This window comes from Falco punctatus (assembly GCF_963210335.1).
Source record: "Falco punctatus genome assembly, chromosome: 8".
In the NCBI taxonomy this organism is placed as follows: domain Eukaryota; kingdom Metazoa; phylum Chordata; class Aves; order Falconiformes; family Falconidae; genus Falco; species Falco punctatus.
Window position 1 is genome coordinate 14,909,784 of NC_137588.1, and position 21,205 is coordinate 14,930,988.

Below are 21,205 nucleotides of genomic sequence, written 5' to 3' on the forward strand. Positions count from 1 at the left end.
AAATTTTCTTTCCTCCTTTCAGCAAGTCTTAAGAGAAAGACACAAGACCATGTTTTAAAACTTCTACAGTACACTGATTCTTTCCCACCTGCTCTGCTTTTAATGCCCAAGACTCCCTGTAGAAGGTACACACAAGTTATTTATAAACTCTGCACGTTACTGGACAAATGTATTTCAACAACATACACAAAAAAAGCCTTCAGACTTCACATACAACACTGAGGTGATATTAATACCATGGCACACTGCAGCAGAGGAACTGAAACTGAGATAAACCAGAACAAGTTGCAACAAGGCACTTCCAGCTTTCTGCTGCACGTATGTATCACAAATCTGGTGTCCTGCTATGGATTTGGATGCTGTCCTCCTTGAAATACAATTACCTCCCTGACATCTCAGAGACACTGGGCAGTTTCCACAGCACTCAGTTTTATTATCTTGCAGAGTTAAGTGAAGTTAGTTAAGTAAATCTTACACTGTTTGATATCGGATATAGGCTAATTTTTTAATGAACACACCACCTTGGTTCCCAAGCTTGTGCTCTAGCATGTAAGAATGAGCTTCTTTGCCCGTATTTCACCGTGGCTATTTATTGCAATGTAACTTGGAGGTCCTTGAGTAGGACCAGTATTTCCATTAAACCCGACTCTAAATTCATCTGCCAGGACTTAAGACCCAACTAAAACCATACACATTTCATTTATAATTAGATCACCACCCTGGAAGATATATACAGACAAGATTTTGCTGCATTTTCAATGAAAGTACAGCTGTCAAGATAAAAATAATATTTAAAAAATATTCCTGAGTTACTGATACTACTTTAGGTGATTAAAACAGAAGAGAAAGTTAATAATCAAGTATACTGTAGAACACATTGTTTGAATATTACTTACATTTCACATGACTAGGATGATGAAATTAGGTGGGCCATTCATGTTTGTGCCCTACTTAGCTCTAATCCTATGTAAGACTCCAATTCATCAAGTCTTATCTTTGCAGTTATGTCAGGGGAATATTAAAAAAAAATAATGGTTAGTTTTGAAAAATTAAAAAAGACCACTCACAATTAGTTCTCAAATCTTTCTCTTGACCCTCTTTTAATTTTAATCAATATGAGAATTGGCGGAGATACAGACTTTTTCCAGCTACCTGGAAATACAGAATATTTTCCCATCATCCTGCCCGTCACTGTTTTCTACCACTTTGAAGGGAAAATCTGGGCATTACTAAAAATATTGTGTATTACTTTATGCATCAAAAGTTATTAGATTTGCTTTGTAACTGCATATGTCCAGCAATGCGGTTTCACTGACAGACCATAACTTTGGTGATTCTGTACTGGGCTGATAATAATTTCACTGCCACTAAAGTTTTGGCAAACTCCCCCCCCCCCTTTATAAAAATATATCTGCAGATGCTTTTTTTAACCAGGCGAATGATGCTCCAATTTAAACAGTGCTACAAGGCAGCAATGGCATTCCCTGTGACACCTGCAGTCTGCATCAGCATTGCCACCCCCTGCCTGCCATAAAGCGTAATTTTGAGCTAAAAAAACCCCAAACACAAATTCAGTAGAGCCATGTAATGAAGTCCACCAAAGAGAGGAACCGTGGAAAACTGAGAGGCAGACTATGGCTAAGAAGTTTCTGAGCGCTAAGAAGGTCACTGGAACAAAACTTGGCAGAACAGCAGCAGTATTATGGGACAGAGCAACACTGTTACTATGAACCACTGTGCCACTGCATGGCACTTGGTCAGTGCAGATGGGTCAACATCAAAAAACAACCCGAACATCACATCCCTCAGCTGATGGCTATAATCACTACTGCACTGCTGCGTCAATGCTGCATAAAGTACTGTGGAATGTCAAGGAAGAAGGTAAACGAAGTACACAAAATGAGAAGAGGGACAGATTTTTTCAACATGGGATGGAATAAGTTAAACCAACAAGCAGGGAATTTTGATTTAAATAATTGATTTTAAACCTTGCTTTTTCATCTGTGATCCTTGGTTAGTCAGTTCCCATAGGTTGGGACTGCTCTGACAAGGTGATTTACAGCTAATTATAATCTGCACTAAAATTGTGATTTCTTTTTGTTAACTAGGAAAACACACACTATATATATTTAAGTTATATCAGTATATTAATTTCAGATTCTGCTAGACAATGGTAATGATGACTTATTTAACAGGCAACGTTTTCTTGTCATTAGTGCTAAGTCACTTTCTGATGATGTTTTTGGGATTCGACTAAATTACAGAAATCCTGCATTTTGAAATAAACTTGGTTAGTAAAATAAAGGCAGGAACACTCAAGTGCAAGAAAAAACTAATGAAACTTGCCAAGTAATCCATTCCTTCTGTTTGAGGAATCTTATCTCTTCGTGACACAGGAGTTACAGAAACTTTGCTTTTGATCCAAAGAGTTGGAAATGTTTTTGACTCGACTCTAGAGGCTACCTCATAAACTGACTGTATGGGGACTCCGGTCCCTTGAGTCAATGCTGTTTCATGCTCTATAGTGTAAGATCTAAGTGCTAATTTATTGAAAGGGAGGCTAAAAGATAACATAAATGATCACTGCATAGAAATACTGAAAGGGAAGCTTTTTGCGGGCTTGGCTCTTAAATCTAGCAGAAAAAATATTTACCACGGTATCTAGAAACTGAAATTGGGTAATTTCAGACTTAAGAAAAAAATAAAAAAGGCATAATCTTTTTAAACAGTAAAATAATTAACTTTTGAAGAATGTAATGAATTTTCCACAATGTGACATTTAAATTTGAGGTTAGATGCTTTTTCTAAATACATTTATAAAAGTAATGTGACAGATCAAAATTGGAATTCAGTTTGACGCAAAACTGTAGAAGGTCTTGGAGGGCTCAGGCAAGGTGATCAAAACTGTCCTTTCTGGCTTCCTACCCAGAAGTGGAGTATGTGCTGCTTCTAGCTACTGCCTTAAGAGGTGCAAGTTGCATGGTCAACCTGAAGAGAAGCTTCCGGCACGGCAAGACTACATGCTGCTGCTGTACTGCAAGGCTAGTTCCTTAATACCTTTGCAAGTTTCCCAGTTTTAAGATGCATGTTACATTTAAGACAGATATTCCTGTGAGCCACTTACCAGCTTGCTCAGCGGTCTCCTCCCAGCCACAGCAATACCGCTCCACTCAACTACACAGCCTGAACTCATTTTTCCATGCTAGCAGTTATTTCCTAAGACTCTTCCTGCCTTTCCAGCTCCACCCCTTTTCTCAACAAAAACACACGTTTTTCAGTAACATGAGGATTCCAGAGAAAGTCTGGATTTTAGCTTTCCTTTGGAATCAGCATTTCTTACCAGGAAGATGGCTGAGCTTTCTAATCTACGCTCATCATGTCACCAGTGTCCTGTCTCAGTGTCTGACAGTCTGCTTTTGGTCACAGCCAGCTTTTCCATCAACACAGAAAAGAACGTGTCCTTGAACACGAGATTTCTCCAAACAAGGCTGCCATTGGCAAGACTGTGATTTACATTAAGACAGACTTACACAAGAGCAAGCTCAAAAATAAACTATGAACAAACACAGCAGCTGCAGCTTCATATCTATTCCATAGTTTCATCAGGAAAATATTCTGGATTACACCAAAAAAGCAGGCATTAAAAATTGTTTGAAAAATACAAATGTTTTTCTGGCTCTCACACCCTTGCCTTGCTGCTCTTCCCAAAAGAAGAGGCTAAGAGGTTTAAGAATCAAGCCATTCTCCTAAGCAGGAAGATTTAACATTGCTTAATACTACTACTCAGCACTACTTAGCCGTAGCCCCAGGGCAACATGTAAGTATTGAGTGCAAAGAACTGTATCTCTCTTGCAAAGCCTTCCATTCTGTCTTTCCCACTTTGCTGCCTTTCTGCAGACAGAACAGCACAATGTAGTGTGAGATGAAGAGCTGCCACTCTCCTGCCACAGCCACTTATCATCTAATTCAGATGTTTGCCTCTGTAGACGTTTCCAAACCAAGTCTACAGATTGGCATTATTTTACCTAGGAACTTAACTACGGAACTCAGCTGGCCAGTCATTAAGGCAGTCACATACAAAGCTTTCCTCCAAAGGCTGCTGCTTCCCATTTCCAGCTTTTAATTAAAAATGTAACCTTACACAGGAGCAGATCCTCCATTCAAAGGCAAAAAGGGTGTCAATGAGCTCAGTGAGACTGGGGCACTGGATTTCCTGCTGCATCTACTGAAAAGGCAAGCACATTTGACATAGCTAAATTCTTCAAATACACATTTGAATTTGTATTCAAATAGGCCAAACACAAAAATGAATTTGGCCCATAATATCTAGGCTTAAATTAGCAGCTTCAGACAAAGACAGAAAAATACAAAACAAAAGGGCAAAGCAGCAATGACATTTCAAAACTTTTACAACTCAGCAGCAGATATGTTTGGATGCTGCTGGCAACCTGACTCCTTCATGAAGGATGTGTGCCTTTACACAGGAACAGGGTACTGCCTTACAGGCACCAGACAGTCATAAAGCTATCTGGCATGTGATTATTCCTCCTTCTTTTCCAGTGGGGAGGAAAACCAAAGCTCTCTCATGCAATTTATCCATGCCCACACACACTGGCATGACTCCTGCTGGCTTCCAGGTAAGCAGAACAGTTTCACTGCGTAGGTCCCAGCTACTCTCGATATAGTACAGATTCCCTCCTCCCTCCTCATACAGTAAACCTGGCTGCACTCCAAGCACTTTTCCTTGTGTGTGCCACACCAGAGCAGCAGGCAAAGGCTGTATCCTCCTGGACTCAACACAATGTTGCAGTAAGAATCTGTTTCCCAGCATCTACAACCCTCACCTGAACCCTGAGTATCTCTTACTAAACTGGACTTTACATGGCTAAGTGTGCAGACCATTATATCCCACATCCATACCAAATGCACCTCAGTGGTTGGAGCAAGATGAGGACAGGACAAGACAGGGAGGGGAATAAACCCAAGGGCAGGAAACCATGAACCAGTACTAGAATGCTGGGGGGAAGAAAGCTGCTCTCTGACGAAATACTACCCTCTGTATTTCTTTTTACCTTCCTATTTCTTTCTCTTTTTTTTTGTTTAATAATGCTGCCCATTACAGTAGCATTCATGCATCCTCCACTGAGAACAGGTTGGCAAATGGGTGGTTTTTTACCTGGATTCCTCTATACTCCTGGGCAGTCAGCCACAAGAACAAAAGAAATCACTCATTTCCATTAGTGGCTGGCAATGAGACTGCATCCCCTTCTTCTGGATTTAGACTTCACTGTAGCAATCTAGTCATTTGTGACTGCCAGCGCTTAATTACTGCAGTAACGTGAAACCGCGAAACTTACAAAACCTAAGTATAAAATGCAGCAGCCACTTGCTGGACCGAGGCACACCCGAAGGTGTGCTCTTCCAAAGCTCTGCTCCTGCCAGGGTGGAAACCCTCTGGAGCCGCAGCAGTGGCACGGCGGCTGTGCGGCAGTGCGAGCGTTCAGGTCAGGAAGCACACACCACCCCGCTGAAGTGCATGCCCTCTCACTTCCAGCATAATCTTCTTAAGCACCGAAAGAAATGACACTCTTCACACCGATCTTGAAAAGCTTATTGAATGTTTGGATGACTTCCTAAATGGCGAGTCCCGGCCAGCTAAATACTCAAACCTGTCGTAAGAGCTGGAGAGTCACGTTTCTAGCAAGCTAAATGGAGGTTTTGGGAAGAAGTGAAATTCATGACCTGATTCAGACAGACCTACCTTTTTTTTAAAAAAAAAAAACACCACCACAAAAACACAGGGTGCAGAGGTGAGCATTACACACACCTAGGGGACATGTCGAGGATGCAGTGGGTTTGAAAAGGAACAGGACAGAAGGAATACAGAGAATACTGCAAGGGCACATCTGCATCTGCACTGTTGCGCTCGCTTCTGGTCATCCTTGCTTGAAGGAACACCAGTGAAATAAAAAGAACTCTGGGTAATGGAAGTTACTTCACTGGGAAGCTTCCATTTTAAAGGATTGAAAAAATAAGGTTGGTTAGCTTGAAGGGAAAACAGATAAAAGGACAGATGACACAGGAATACGAAAACTCATATACAGTTACATTGGGCACCAACTGCTAATTTAATCTTGTAATCCACAAGTACTCAACAAGATAGAAGTTTAAAATAGATTAGAAAGCGTGTATGTAACTAAACTACAGCTAACTAACCTGCAAAAATCACTGCTAAAGGCATGACAGGAGACACGAGTGTTGGAGGACTATGAAAAAAGATGGCTATTTACCAAGGAGAGGAAGAAATATCCACAGTCAGTCAAGAAATACATACAGGACAAGCTGCTGGAAAGCAGGCTTCTGTTAGGAAAGCCAGTTACCACACAGGACGAATTTCCAAAATGATGGCTGACACATATATTGTTTGAAGACAGTAACTAAACTACAGACACATCCTTTGGCCTTTGGTTTAGAAACTATGTACATTAAAAATGCCTACAAACATCCAACAATGTTTTGTGAGACAGCCTTTATATATCGGTTTCCAAAAGGAAGATATTCTTTGTATTTTCATCTGGAATTGGACACAGCATTACATATTTATCAATCAATCTCTCCAGTGACACTTTTGAATGTAAATAGCTCAGTGGAAAAAGAAGCAAAAAGAAACTATTCACTGTTTTTCTAAAAGCCAGCTTTTTTACTACTCCACTGTGAAGAAATCAAGAATTTCTGGCTTGGAAATAGCTAGTTTTGCTTTACTTTTTACAAATTATCTTGCTTGTAGGTCCGGAGAAGTGGACTGGACAATCCCTCTAAGGTCCTTTCCAGACCTTTAGTTCTAAAGGGGCAATATTCTTCTATTTTTGTTTTCCTTCCACTGCTTTCCATTACCTCTTACAGCATCCTCTCACTCCCCTTTCTGGCTTGCTAAATCTTACACTCTGCTATTAGAACTCCCATAGAAATGAGACTGATTCTCTGAAATGCTTCCTTTTTTGTTATGCCCCACTGGTTTCAGACTAGAATTACTCTTCATTGAGTTGATAAGGATTAAAAATTAAAAAAAAGCCCTCGGAGAATTCACTCTCATTTCCACAGCATTCAGTTAAAGCACAGAGATGCTCCACTGGAAAAGGACTGCCAGTCAGGCAGTCCTGGCAGCAATAGCGGGACTTCAGTAGCTGTGGCTGCTGTAGTGGAGGCTTTCCACAGCAGCACTCTGTCAATGACAGCTAGGATTATATCGCTATAAACTCGGTCATTTATGCTCTGCTACAACCTGTTACAACCCTTGCAGAGCCAGCTTCCTCAATGTCATGTTCTCTACCTATGGCTCATGACTCTTGCTGACATGTTCAATGAGAAACCTTTTTTATTTTAAATTCAAAAGTCAAAATTAATAGTACAGTTATAAAGACGGCACTAAATCAGCAGCAAAAGGTGACAAAACTGCAAAATAATCTCTCATGTTGGTGTCGGACATCAGCTGTGGGCTCATTTCCCTACCCATCGGAGGGAAGGTGGATCAGTGTGTGTATGAGGCTCAGTGCTGTACCTGGGTAAGGATGCATACTGCCTTTCCATCCCCTCAAAGTGAAGACTGTATGAGCTCCCATCTGGTCCTTTTCCAGGCACCTGTGGAGAGGAGAGTAATTAGAGATGAAGATCAATTATGCAGCTCAGCTACTAACAATGCATCTCAAAACGATAAGCAGAAGACACACGATGCTGCAACATGCCAAACTCAACAAAAGAGAGGCAGGGGCTCAAAGAAGCTCCAAATCCCATACATAATCTTATCACCGCTAACAAGAAAGGCTTCCATATCAAAGAACTGTTTAGAACACGTACAATCTTCAGAGTCTTTTCCTCCTCTGTGTGCTAGCTAGGATACTCTCTCTCCTTTCCTGGCTGGCCTTCCTCCTAGAATCCAGGAACATGAGGATGTAATCTAATTAAGCACACCCCTTCTGGTTCTAGTGGCATAATTACTTGAATCAAAGCTAGCATCTTAGTACCAAGTTTGCCGTTTTTTCTTCATTTGTGTGTTTTGCTCAAGTATAAAACGTGATATAAACAGGCTTTGTTTTCATTCTTAACACAAATCCAAAAACTTTCCCTAATACCACTGCAAAGCTAAGTACCCAACTGAGAGTTAAGTGCATTTATCATGCTCTGGTGCTATTTCAAAAGTGAAGCATTAGTGCACTCGGTCAAAATGCCAGCTTGCTACTTGGTTTGTTTTCAAGATGGCAACTGGAGTTGGCTGAAGAGCACAATTCTATCAGGAAGGCTCCAACTGGGGTACAAAACGGTGAACTTCAATGCTTTTAGCACACAGGAGCTCTCCCAATTTCACTCACTCAATGCCTGCTGATGGCCCAAAGTGTTAAGAGCCTTGTTAAAATGGAGCTATTAGTCTTTTCCTCCATAAATGCAGGAGGCTCTGACTGCCTTCAGTATTTCCTACATTAGTATGTGTTCCTATTCTGGTGCTGCTAGAATCAGCAGTTTTATAAAGCAATATACTAAGAGGCCATTTAAAATCCCCTTCCCCTTTTACAGATTAATAGCAGAAAAGAAGATTTAATGCCTTTTCAAACATTTTTAACAATTCATTAAAAAGAAAAGAATAAATCACACCAAGCTTTCAGCGAAGGTCTGATTAGAAAAAGAGAAAACAAACAAAATTAACACATTTTTCACATTCTACAGGTTAGAGTACATTTCTGTCAGTCCTGGATTTACACACAATATGGCATTTTCACTGAAGAGATATATAAGCTTCTGCTATAGCAAAGGTTGTGCACTCTGGTGTAGTAAGTGTTACCTGTCTTGACATAACACTTCTCCGTACAATCTCTTGTGGAGTCATTACATAAGCCAAGCCCAACGCACAGTGAGGCACTATCCCTTGGAGTCACTAGGCAGGTTTAGGAATTCCTAGAGAAATACTGTTATGCACCTTGCCACTTACTGAACTTCCAAGATAATCATAAGTGAAACAAATTATTTAGCACAGGCCTATCGCTAACTCCCTTTTATCTGACTCAAAACAGAAAGGAGTCCTCATGGAACTGATGGCCACAAGAAATAATCATCTCTGATTTGACATGACCCATGCTTTAGCAGTGCCTGACTTTGCACGAGTGAAAAATAACAATAATTGCCCTACATTTCAAAAAGAGGGCTGTAGGCTAAATGGATCATTCGTTCCTTTTTTCCACCAGAAAAAGTGACATTTAGAGAGAATTTATACAGATGGAGTTGCTTAGGTGAAGAGCCACAGCCACTTTGGCTGTTCTTACACTGCTAATTTGATCAGGCTGATAATTTCCCTTAATCCACCAGGTACGCAGTCAAAGAAGAGCCTCCATATTTCTGCTGTTTTATGAAGAAGAATGAGGGGGGAAAAAGTTAAATGTGTAATTTGGTTTGCTCAGCACAAAAGCCATGCAGTATACGGCCTACCTGCGTGGCTGTAGATAGGCTATTAATTACGTGCAGTGGCAAGGTGCATGTGAGCTCAAGGATGCACCTGGTAACTGTGCATTCACAACTCTGTGCAAATTTCCTGGTGATCACTCTCACACTACCAGGAGTAATGGCAGCCAATGTGCAAAACCACTAACAGATCCAGAACTGCGCCAGCATCGAGCAGTGATCCCCAAAGTTTTACCAGTCACCAGAAAGTAAAAAATATTTACATCATGAGGCCTTTTTGCAGCCTGAAAATACCCCTTTTCTGATGGTTTCCTACAGACCAAATAGAAGGTGATACCCCCTGCCAGGTCTGTTTGTATATATGATTTGAGAGACAGTTGCCATAGAAACACCCTGGCGATGGATACACAATTTTGCTAATTTGGATCCGTTGAGCCGGCTGTGTCTCCACACCCTATATAAAATCCCCAGTGCACTGGAAAAGCATGGTCTGGCTCTGCATGGCTAATTAAAGACTTAGCCATTTCTTCTCCTTTCCCTTCTCCATCTGTCCATGCGACAGTAAAAACATATCATCGCTCAGCCACCAGCAAAATGGTGCCCGGAATAAAATACTACCCCGATGAAAAGAGAAATTGCGAAAATGGAAACACCTCCTTCATAGAAGTTATTTCTGTTTCAGAGGGAGTCAAAGCAAAGAGTTCCTTGCTGTCTTTTACCACAAACTAAGCTAAAAATCAGCACGAAAGGCACTAACTAATGAGATCGAAATATTCCAGCTTCTCCTCCTTCCCTGAAACACAACGTACAAAGCTGGCCCTCAGTCCAGGTGCAGAGGTTTTAACTACATAGTTAATAATCACAAAATATTTAGGTGAGCAAACAGTAACCTTAATAAAAAAGCATTAAAACCTGGAAATCCTATCAAAGCCAAATAGACACTGGCCATGAGGTGACCAGTGAGGCACTGGAGATGATAGAAGGTGCATTACTTAGTTGAGTCCATATCAGAGGCAGCTGGAAGAGCTTTTGAGACCCAACACCCCAATCAGTAAAGAAAGAGCACAACAGTAGATGAAATGCATGTTTCACAAATGTATGGTAATGCACAACAGAAAGAATGATCCAAAACATGCTCCTGTATTTTTAGGGTTTAAATTAACGACATCAACTTAAATAAGAGCCATCATTATGAAGCGATCATCTCTTAGTCTAGAGCGGCCTCAACTAACAAGCAAAACATGAATATGCAAAAATAATGAGGTAGAGATAAACACAGAAACAGACATCATCCCATCAGTGCAATTAAAAGAGCAGCATGCTTAAACTGAGAAAACGAAATGCTATCTTTGTCAAAAAACAACAGCAAACAATTCATGAAACTTAACTGTTGCGAAGTATTGGTATGGCCAAGCCCTTTGTAGAATGGAAGATTAACAAACCGGACACACATATGAATCAGAACAACTAGCACCAGCTCAGCAGAAGACAGAAAAGCCTTTGACAGGCTGAAGAGAGGTAAAGCCTCACAGAGTCAGCCGTCCCCTGAAAGGGAGAGCAGGCAGAAGCCTCTGTACCAGCACATTATTCTCCTGATCGTCCCTTTGGGAATCCCAATGAATTCTCTGAAGCACATAGCACTGGCCACACCTGGAAACAAAGTACCAGACAAACAGGCAAGACACTGCATCCATATAACTCAGTGCCTTCACAGTCAGGATTTTCTGTGTGCCAGAACGATATTTTCTTCTACATAGCTAGTAATATTTTTGCTGTTCAAGTCTCTTTTAAACCCGCCCCCCCCCCCAGTAATTTCCACTAGCAAACAAAATTTCTGTGATAGAAATGCATCACTTCAGAGAAAACCCTGTAACACCCCTGCATCTTTAATTAAACCCCTGCCAGTCCCCCGAGGCAGAGCCAGGCTGGGGGAAGCACAGACTGAAGAGTGATGCAGGCACGGTGCGCTGCTCTCCTTGCTCAGTCCACAGCTTTCAGCAGGGGACCAATGTGAAGGGCCAAAAGGCAGAATAACAAGCACAGGCTGGGGGTCCCTCCACTTCCCTGGACAAGTGGAATTCACATTTGCTTCAGGACAGAAAACTGTAGAAAGAGGCATAGTTTCACATGCAGATCAAAAACAGAAAGGGAAAGCAACTGGAAAGAAAAAGAGAAAACAAAAGCTGCGCAGGTGTCAGTGCGAGCTGTATCCCTGGCAAACACAGCACTTCGAGGAGTTTTCTAATACAGGGAAGTGGTAAGCTAGTATCTCTAACCTGCCAGTTCTCCCTAGGAAAAAAACATAACAAATTATGTGAACATGCACTTGTAGATCAAGCCAGAAACAAATATCTTAGAGCATTCAAATATTTGCAAATAAATTTTAAGGCATAAGTAGAGTATACCTGCAGGCAGGTATCTAGAAGCAAGTCTAGGATTTGCCCGCAGGAAAATTCTGGGGCTGCAGAAGAACAATTCTTTAAGAGCAGAGAAAGGACTCATTTCATCCTGAAGCTTGGGACTACCTTGAAAACTGTGCAAGAAAGTGCAAGAGGCTGTGTTTGTTCCCAGGAGACACTGCATTTCATTCCTCCTCACCTGCCTTACAATCACTGCCTCCTGGAGCATTTGTGAAAGGCTAAAAGACGAGCTGCTAGCATGAAAGCTTGCCTTGCCCCTTTCATATGGATCAGGGTGTTTGGGGTTGGGCAGCCATTGCGGTATGAACAACCAGAGTGATTATTTTTAAAGTTTAGGCTTCATAAACCCAGAATCAACTTTTTCTTATGCATTCTCACACAGCTCAAGGTGAGAGCTACCACACTGCGAACAAAAGACAGCAGCAACTCCCTGCCCCTAGCAGTGAGGACACATTCCACAGGACAGTGTGTTTTTGCTGGGGTTCTACCTCCTCTCACAAATTCCTGCCTGAGCTACCCGAGCGCCCTGTTCCAGGTCCATCCAGGTGAAGCTGGCACACTGAAGACTCAAGACCATGGGTACTTCTCATAAGGAAAAGAATGATGCAAAGCCATTTTCAGGGTGGCTGTCTCAGAAAGCTGCAGTCGCCGTTCCCTCTCCTGCAGGTATTTTATTTAGAGGTGCATATAGGAAACTTTGATCAGTTTGTTAAAAAAATTGTTTAAAGCTTAACTAGCTGCAGAAAAAGCACCACTCAGAGTCAGAAGTTTCACATTCTTAAAAAGGAATAATACAAAGTGGGTGTTGCATTCAGGCTCATTCATTTTTCACTTACACGCTAAACAACTCCTTTGCCTGTTTAATTTTTATTTTTAACCCTTCGTTTCACCCACTTCTGAACAATAAACCTCCTCCAAACATTTCAATTATTAAGATCAGAAAGAAAATGGGGTGTGTGCGCTTCCCACCAGCTAAGTAGCAATAGCATAACTTCATCAAGGCTGATGTGATTTTAGCTATGTGTTTGTGAACCCAGTGCAAAACACTGATGACTCCATTGAGTCATGCCTGAATTAAAATTATGGGAGATCAGGAAGAGCTTATGAAGACAGGAGTCCTGGGACTCCTAACTTTCTCATTTATTCACTGTGTACACTCAGGAAAATCACTTGAGCTTGCGCATTGTAGTTTTCTTCCCATAAAAAATGGCACGGTACTACTATTGTATTTTATGACTGACATGCACTAAAAAACAGAGGCCATCCCAGGAAGGCTGCAGAGCAAGGCATGTGCTCTGCCATCACCCAAGTGCTTTGAAAATGCCACCCAGTTCTTCTTTTTGCCTTAAAGTCTGTGTATAAACATGGCACACAGGACTGCTGCATTGCTTAGTACTTTTTTCAACAGTCTTGTGATCATCTGTTAAAGGACTTGATTCAGATGCTGGTTTGACCTCTGTTCTCAAAGCTCTTCTTTTGTCTGTGAGCGTTTCTAATCACATGGGTTGAGATTCAGCATGCCAAAAAGAGCCATGGTATAACGGAATTTGCCCTTTAACCTTCAGGTCTCCCCTCTGCTGAGACACAGTTGGTTTTTGTTTTCAATTAAGTGAAAACTGAAGAAAAACTGAGAGGTAAAACTGGATTTGCTCCACACCCCAGTCTCAATGTTTCGTACACAGGTGAAGCACCAAAATTCACCCATTTTATTTTTTGCATTTCAACAGTCTGCTTGGTTCTAGGGACTGCAAGTGAAATTTAAGAGCACAATTTGATTCACGAACACTTCTTGAGCTGTTAAAACAGAGGTGGGTTATGTACAGCAGTGAGCTGGATGTTCCATGTGAAATGGAGGAAGCTGATCGAAGGGGTCTTCTTAATTCCTTACTGCTGTGATACCGTAATTATCCCACTCTCCAAGACCTCCAGCACAAAAAACATGTTTTCCTCCATCCAGCTTTTTTATGTTTTGCATCAAAAGGTAAAAATTAAAAATTCTACCAGTGTCCATGATTCAAAAGAATTTTCCTGATGTTTTCCTAACATACACAAAGAGGGATGTATTTTGCTTTCCTGGTTTTGCAATGAAAGTTGAAACAGTGATTTTGCGTTATTATAACACTCATCATTTCTCCCTCTAATTTGGATGGTTTTTAATAAAGCTCCATTGATTCCACTGAAAGAAATCCCTCCTGGCAAAAGCAGAACACACACGCTGATTGCTAAATATGCAGCAATTATCATATTCAGCAGCGCACTTTAATATCTTATTTATAGATGTATCTATCTATAATTTGCTTTAATTAAGTTGCATTGATTTTAATGACAGAAGCAGTCCTCAAAGAAGCGTCTAATGTTATATGAGCCCATTGGTACTGCTTTACCATTGTTTGGATATAAGACAGCACCTTTAATACTTCTTTTTGGTATTCTTGGTGGTGCTTTTCTTTGCTAAGTGGCTGCAATGGCAAGCCAAGATGATGTCCACAGGAATTCTCAAAAAACACCTCCACCACTGCAGAGAGCACTTCCAGCTTTCCTGTTACAAACTTGTTCGTAGGACAGTTTTCAAGAAAAAGGAAGGAAGCGGTATCTCCCCATCAGGTCCTGAGAAACCTTGCGTTTCTGTTCCTGCTCCATTTTATAGACATCTCAGGACTGTAATTGTGAGAGGTTCTCAAATCATGGCCCGATGCCTTCAAAGTTTGTTTTGGGCAGTCCGGCAACCAACTTGAACTTTTTTGTTTCATTGCCAACAGAAAATACAGGGTAAATCACTTGGGAAGGTGAACCAACAGATAGCTACAAGTGCCTGTTCACCGCCCATCGTGATCTTGCAGACTCTTAAAGTTCTGTTTTCTGGGCTCAGTCACAGGGAATGTTGAGCCTTCTTTTTGTGAAGCACGCTGACTTTAAGCATTTTATACTATTCTGGTTTTGAGATTATTCCAAAGAACACTTGATGTTATTAGAACTGTGACGAAGTTTGTCAAAAAACATCTTGAGGAACTAAAGGAATGTATTGCTGCACTCCTAGCAGAGCCTCACAGCCTTGGTTTCTGCTGGGTGCTACCACATACCTTGGCCCCGATTCAGGAAAGCATGCTAAATACTGATGAGGGTGGTTTGTTTTAATTTCAATAGCATTTGATTCCTCTTGGAGGCATTCCCAAAGCTGACATACACCTGCATCTCTCAGTGGCTGTATCTCCTTTTTGGGTGAAAATACACAGGAAAAACATTTATATCTCTGTATCCTGCACACGTCTTCACACATTTGAATGCAGCATTCTAGTGATGATGATCTCGGCATTTCTCTCTCTGAAGTAACCCCATAAGATATTACTGGTTCATATCAATTGAGGATCTCTCTCAGAGACTACTGAGGTAGCTTTATAACATTACTTATGCAGATCTTAATGTACCATTCACTGCTAGTAATTTTTTTTTTAAAGTGAAAAATAAACGCTGGCTTTTTAAATCACTGCCTTTTGGAATATATCAGCACTAATTTTATAAGAATTGTTCATGTTAAAATGCAAGGGCACGATCTCAAAGGAAAAGCACCAAAGTAGCTATGCAAGTACATTTTCAGTTTCTGGTCATCATTTTTCATTCACTGATTATTGCTTAAGTGTTGATTAATAGTTATGTTCATGCTGCTAGAATACATTTCCCTTGGGTGAGAAAAACATACTTGTCTAAAGGAAAAAAAGACATAGTAATCAACCCATCCTTCCTCCTCTCTGTAAGAAACACAGGCACACACTCCAGAGTCACTGATGATCTTGGTTTTGCTGGTGAGTAGTTTTGAAAATTTTCACTTAGAAAATCAGCTGTATGCAATCAGAACACTACTTGGTCACTCAGATTGCTAGGCAATTAAATGCTCCCCTTCTGCCTGTCTGCCTCTCTCCCCACATATATATACATACGTACACATATATACATGCACACACAAATGTACATACTTACAGTCATTGTCCCTTCTCCCTATGCAATGAACACCAGGAACACTGATGACAGCAGTGCTCCATGCTGGAATTAAGCAGGGCTGATTATCTCAGGATTTACTTTTCCTCCTTGGTAATGCCCTACCTCTTGTTCAAGGAGGTGAAACGAATGGTTTAGATTTAGAGAGAGCGGAAAATTCTCTATAAAGGCAATAGACTGAGGGAAATACAAACACAGATGGGAACTTTAAAAGGGAAACAGGCTGTTCCCATAACAGTTTAAAAACATGGCAATTGCCTTAGCTTAGTAGAAAACAAGCTCTCAGCATTTGCTGCATCTTGCAACACTAAGCAGAGAGAAAATAGCAAAGATGGAGGTGAAGCCAAAACTGCAAAGTTTGCACAGCCCCACAAAGATAATATTCTGCTTTCTGAACCCTAGCTCCATGAGCCCCTGATCCCTGGTGCTGGAGGACTATGGTTTCCTGTGACCATGCAAAATGAGATAATTTCCTGGCCTGTGTCTGTCTCTGTGGGTGGCTTCTTTTTCCATTAGTCATATAATATGTTTTGGTTAATTCTACCTCTTAATTGTCTTTAATGAGCACCAGATTTGCAACACCCTCACTTGCAAACCTATTCTCAGAGTAGAAGCAAACAGAGGCCCTTGAGCTGAGAGCAACATTTAAAAGCAGCAAACCAAAAAATCCTCAGTACCCATCAGCATTGATTCTTTCCAGCTAAAGGGGCATTTCAATTGCTCTTCCACTGAACCAGGCCAATGTAATTAATCTCTTCCCAGCCACTGGAGGGAATAACTTAACTTGTCACTGAGATACGTCTGTGATGCAATATAGAGCATACATAATAAATACATGTAAATACATTTCTAAAGCACATCTGCAGTTGTTCTACAATACTGTGCACAATTCTTCCCCCCCCACAACCAGTCCTCTGCATTAGCTTGTTTGAAACTAAACTGCTTCTTGTTCCTCCCAGTTTTGCATTCTTTGCTCCTTTTCTCACTGTAATTAGTTTACAAGACTACTTATCCAAATGATTACTGCTTTTAAATGACAGTTGTCTTCTCTTTTACTCCAGTTCATTGTTGTGTGTCATTTTGTCTGGCTATCTGAATACCCAGTTCTCTAAAGCATTTTCTCATTATGTTATCTCCTGATATAAAGCATTTTGAAATACTTCATGAGAGACACTGTATGAAGTAAATGGAATTGAATTTTCTCTCAAAGTCATGGGCTTTCAGCATCTTTCTCTAGCTAAGTCAGCAGAGTTCTTGGCATCAATGCCAGGGTGTAATGGCCATGCTTTGCAGCCCAGCTATGAGCTTGTGTTCTTTTTAGGGAAAATAAAATGACAGTGTCAGTACCTGGAAAGCAAACAGGGGACAGATCAATATTTCCATTTGTGATGAGGATGACAAGACAAAAATGTCTATGGTATTTTTGAGGTTTTTAACGCACACATTGAGATATTGCTATTTTGCCGTATCTACCTACATCTGGTTTTGGTGCTGAATGTGTGCACAGGGGGTCTATGCATGTGTATGTCAGGAAAGGAAAGAGGGAGGGGAAGGGGAAATAGCAGGGCATGGAACTAAATTGCAGAGCAAGTAGTGGAAATAGACAGTGAAAAGCTTCCTGCAGGCAGGCGGCTTCACAGGGGAGAGTGAGCCTTTCATTGTCTATAAAATCATGCCTTGCTGGAGGTCCTCAAGAGTAGAAGGGGTAGCGCCTACAGGCAGTAAATCTCTCACTGTTGTATTATTACATTCTAAACACTTAGCTACTGTACAAACCAGCACACTGTTTCAAAAGAAGAAAAAGGTGGAAGAAGCGGGAAAATGAACGAAGGGGAGAGACGAAGAAGATGGCAATAAAATTGGGAAACACCCCCCTGCCACAGCAGGGGTGAAGAATACTTCACATCAAAGAAAAACAGCAGAGTAAATCATCACAGAATTAAAAGTTAACCTCAACTCCTTCCATTGTGATTTGACACCACTCTGGAACAGTACTTCTAGAATTTGAGTGGTTAGTCTGTGGCACAGGGTTTTAAATCCACCTTAATCTTGTTAAACATAGATGCCACTAAGGAGGTGCTCTCTCAGTGGCATCATGATAAAAGCCCTCCATCCTGCAAATTCAATATGGTTAACAACAACAACAAAAAAAAGTCCAAACCTGGATTAATACTGAGCAAACAACATCAGCATAAGCAGGCTTAGAGAAAGGAATTGCTTTCCATATGTTATGGCATCAGGTTCCTCCAGATCTTCAGATACCAGTCTGTAAATGTTACAGACATTGTTTCTACTGCTTGCAACTGCTGTTGGGTGGTGACCTTCTTTGCTTGCTGATACCAGTTTAGCAGTTGGTACAGTTTCTCTGAGATTTGGTACTGTCTGTTGTTTGCTGGTACCAGATGGATACCAGATGGGTAACTGTGGGCAATGGTTCCTCTGTGTTTCAGTCCCCAAAATCACTGCCTATAGGGTCAGTCTTGTCAGTTGACTCCTAAATGGCACTTCAAAGCAGCATTCTGAAAAACCTCAACATCTGTTCCTTACTCCTAATGACCTTAAAAAAACGTTGAGACATACTTTCCTTTAGCCAGGAGTTACTGTGCATCTGCAGAAAAAATACATCCTTGCAGATGCTTGCTGCCATCAAACTCACTCCTCGCTAATAGCAGCTTCAGAAGCCACCACCTCAACTCTGAAAGTCAGCACTGAATGTGAAGTATAATCAATATATTCTTTTCTGTGGTAGCTCCACAATGTAGGAGTTCAGAGATATTTCAAGGCATTTTTCAAACAGTACTTTAAGCAGTGAAGTGGAAGAACAAGAAAACAGAAAACTTAGAAGTGCCTTTGAAAGGCAGCATGGATACCTGAGGGCCAAATGTAAAGCATGGAAGGAAAGTAAGGATAGATTAAGTGATGGAAGAGATCTGTTTTAAGTATTAATTTGTGATTGGTCTTTCAAAATGTTGACCCAGTTGTCAAACGATAGACAGGGCCTGAAAGTTCAGTTAATGGTTTTGAATACTGCCTATTGTAGCTCCCTCCTATGTTATTCCATATGACTGCTTCTGTTTCTAAGAAAGGAAAAAAAAGTTTATTTAGGACAGTATGCAAGCATTTTGGTTAATTCTGTATACGTGCTACAGCAGAATGCTGTCTACAGAAAAATACAGCTGACATCAAAGCTTGTTCCCCACCCCCTGTCTTGCTTCATGGAGAAGTTATGATAAACAGGTTATGTGTTCCCTAAGGTTACCATGGAAACTCATTCTTTTCAGGCCATCATTTGCAAAGGTAAAATTTGCATTAAAATGTGATGGAATTTGATTTTGTGCATGTGTGTGTGAAACTCAAGTGGGGTCATGCTACCACATAGCATAGCTATTATTTCAAACCCAGGAGCATAAGCTTAAGAGAGAGATCTATTAATCTGTGTAAACACCTCAGTGACCAAATTACAGTTTAATTGCTAACTTGACAGGTATCTTCCTAGCAAATTAAGAGAAATACTTTGAAAATTAGCTTCAAATGCAAATGGAAATGTTAATACTGATCCATGGTGGGTACCACTACATAGTATTTTACTAAATTCCCCTATAATCATTCCACAGGAAAGACTGAATTTAAGATTGTCAGAATGACTTTGTTTTGATGATGGCAGACCAGGGATGGAAGGCACAGGCATGTATTACAAATGATAAAATTTTATCCAATCCTGAAGGAGTTATGATTAAATTGCGAAGTACAGAATATGATTTGATATAACCATGCTTACTATGATACAAGAAACTTTTGGATCTTTTCAGAATCCCAATTTGTTCACATTGTTTTGAGGTATAACACAACTTCAAAGCCATAATTTCACTCTAGGTATCTGCTATTCTTACTTTTCTTGGGAACCTGATGGTGTAAAACACATAGCTGTTTCAGGCTTCCCCAGGGTCCATATTCCTTGAGAGTCACTGCCATTATTTGTTGCCACATGAGCATTGGTCTTCCTAACACAGCAGTGCATCCTTTGCAGTCATAATTTTGACAATCATTACTTCCAGCCTACTAAGAAAACAGATGAATGGGCTAAACCCAGAAAAATCTCTGGAATTGGTGACCAGACTGCATTTTAGAAGAGATATCAGTAATTATCCTCTTGCTCAGTAATAAGCATCCACAACATATATATGTTGAATTTTATATGCTACTATATGACATCTATGCTACTCTGTGACACTGGAATATTCACATATCATCTGCCCTGAGCAGCAGGACCCCCTTTGGAGGCAGTAGGGCCAAACCTCATATTTCTTCTTGGAAGGCAGTTATCCCAATATCACCTGGATTACAGAAGACTCAGTATCTCCTGTCATACACGACTTATGACATACAGTTCAGTTGGAATGGCTCTAATAATATTGGGCGACACTTAACACAGCAGCCAGGCCCTTTGATGAGGAAAAAGCAGCAAAAACACAGACAGCAGTATTTGTTGCTCTTGCTTTCTTATTGTTAATACAGATGCAGAGCAAGTGTCTCAAAACCACTAAAAACAAAATAATCAAATAAAAATAAACTCTTCAGATCAGGTTGCACAGTGCCAGTATTTTATAAGACTCCCTTCTGCATTGGGAAATTCCTGCTTACAGATTCAATCTACTAAACTAAGCAAGAATGTTAAAGGTTGAAAAAAACAAAACCCAAATGCAAACAAAAATTAAATTGATTACTAACTTTTTCAGAACTTCTCAAAACTCAGCACATTTGATAGAAGGAATGTGGTCCAGACGGATCCTGTACTGAGCAAGAAAGAAGGCGCTAGTGCTCCTTTTCCCTGTTCATGAATAGCTAGAGCTGAGGTTGAAAGTTGGAAAGAGCTGGCCCTGAGCAGAAAAGCTAAACTCACGTAGAGCACCAGCTTTACGGGGTAAAATGGAGTTCTCTTTTCCCATATTTTGTACTTTATTTAAATGCAGTCTTGATATTAGATTAGCATCTGCACTACAGACCTTAGACTGGGAACTAATAAAGTTATCTGCCCAATCTCTCCATGTCTGAGTCAGTGACTTTCTTTTTCATTTTAAATAATTATAACAATGTCGCCTGTTTGTTGAGAAAAATAGAGCCTTTATATATTCATAGATAATTGCTTATACCCAGCACCCAGTGATACATTCTAATTACTTTTCACACCTTGGCTGTGAAGAAACCTTGAACTTTTTAGTGTTTTTTAACTGCAAGACAACAATGTAGCCAGAGCACTGACACCCTGACTGCTGAAACTGCGCCTAGGAGGAAATTTAACAAGCAGTTCTGCTAATACATTTTGCAGTGAGGAACTTCAGCAAAAC

General features: G+C 40.6%; 1 protein-coding gene across 5 annotated transcripts in view; it reads right to left on the bottom strand.

The window, feature by feature from the left end:
• Positions 1–21,205, bottom strand: part of PARD3B (par-3 family cell polarity regulator beta) — a 412,825-nt gene that overhangs the window by 23,417 nt on the left and 368,203 nt on the right. For all 5 annotated transcript variants that reach the window (XM_080400254.1, XM_080400256.1, XM_080400255.1 and 2 more), the window contains one exon: positions 7,559–7,638. In XM_080400254.1, coding sequence (XP_080256380.1) covers positions 7,559–7,638 — 80 coding nt within the window. The remainder of the gene's footprint in view (positions 1–7,558; positions 7,639–21,205) is intronic.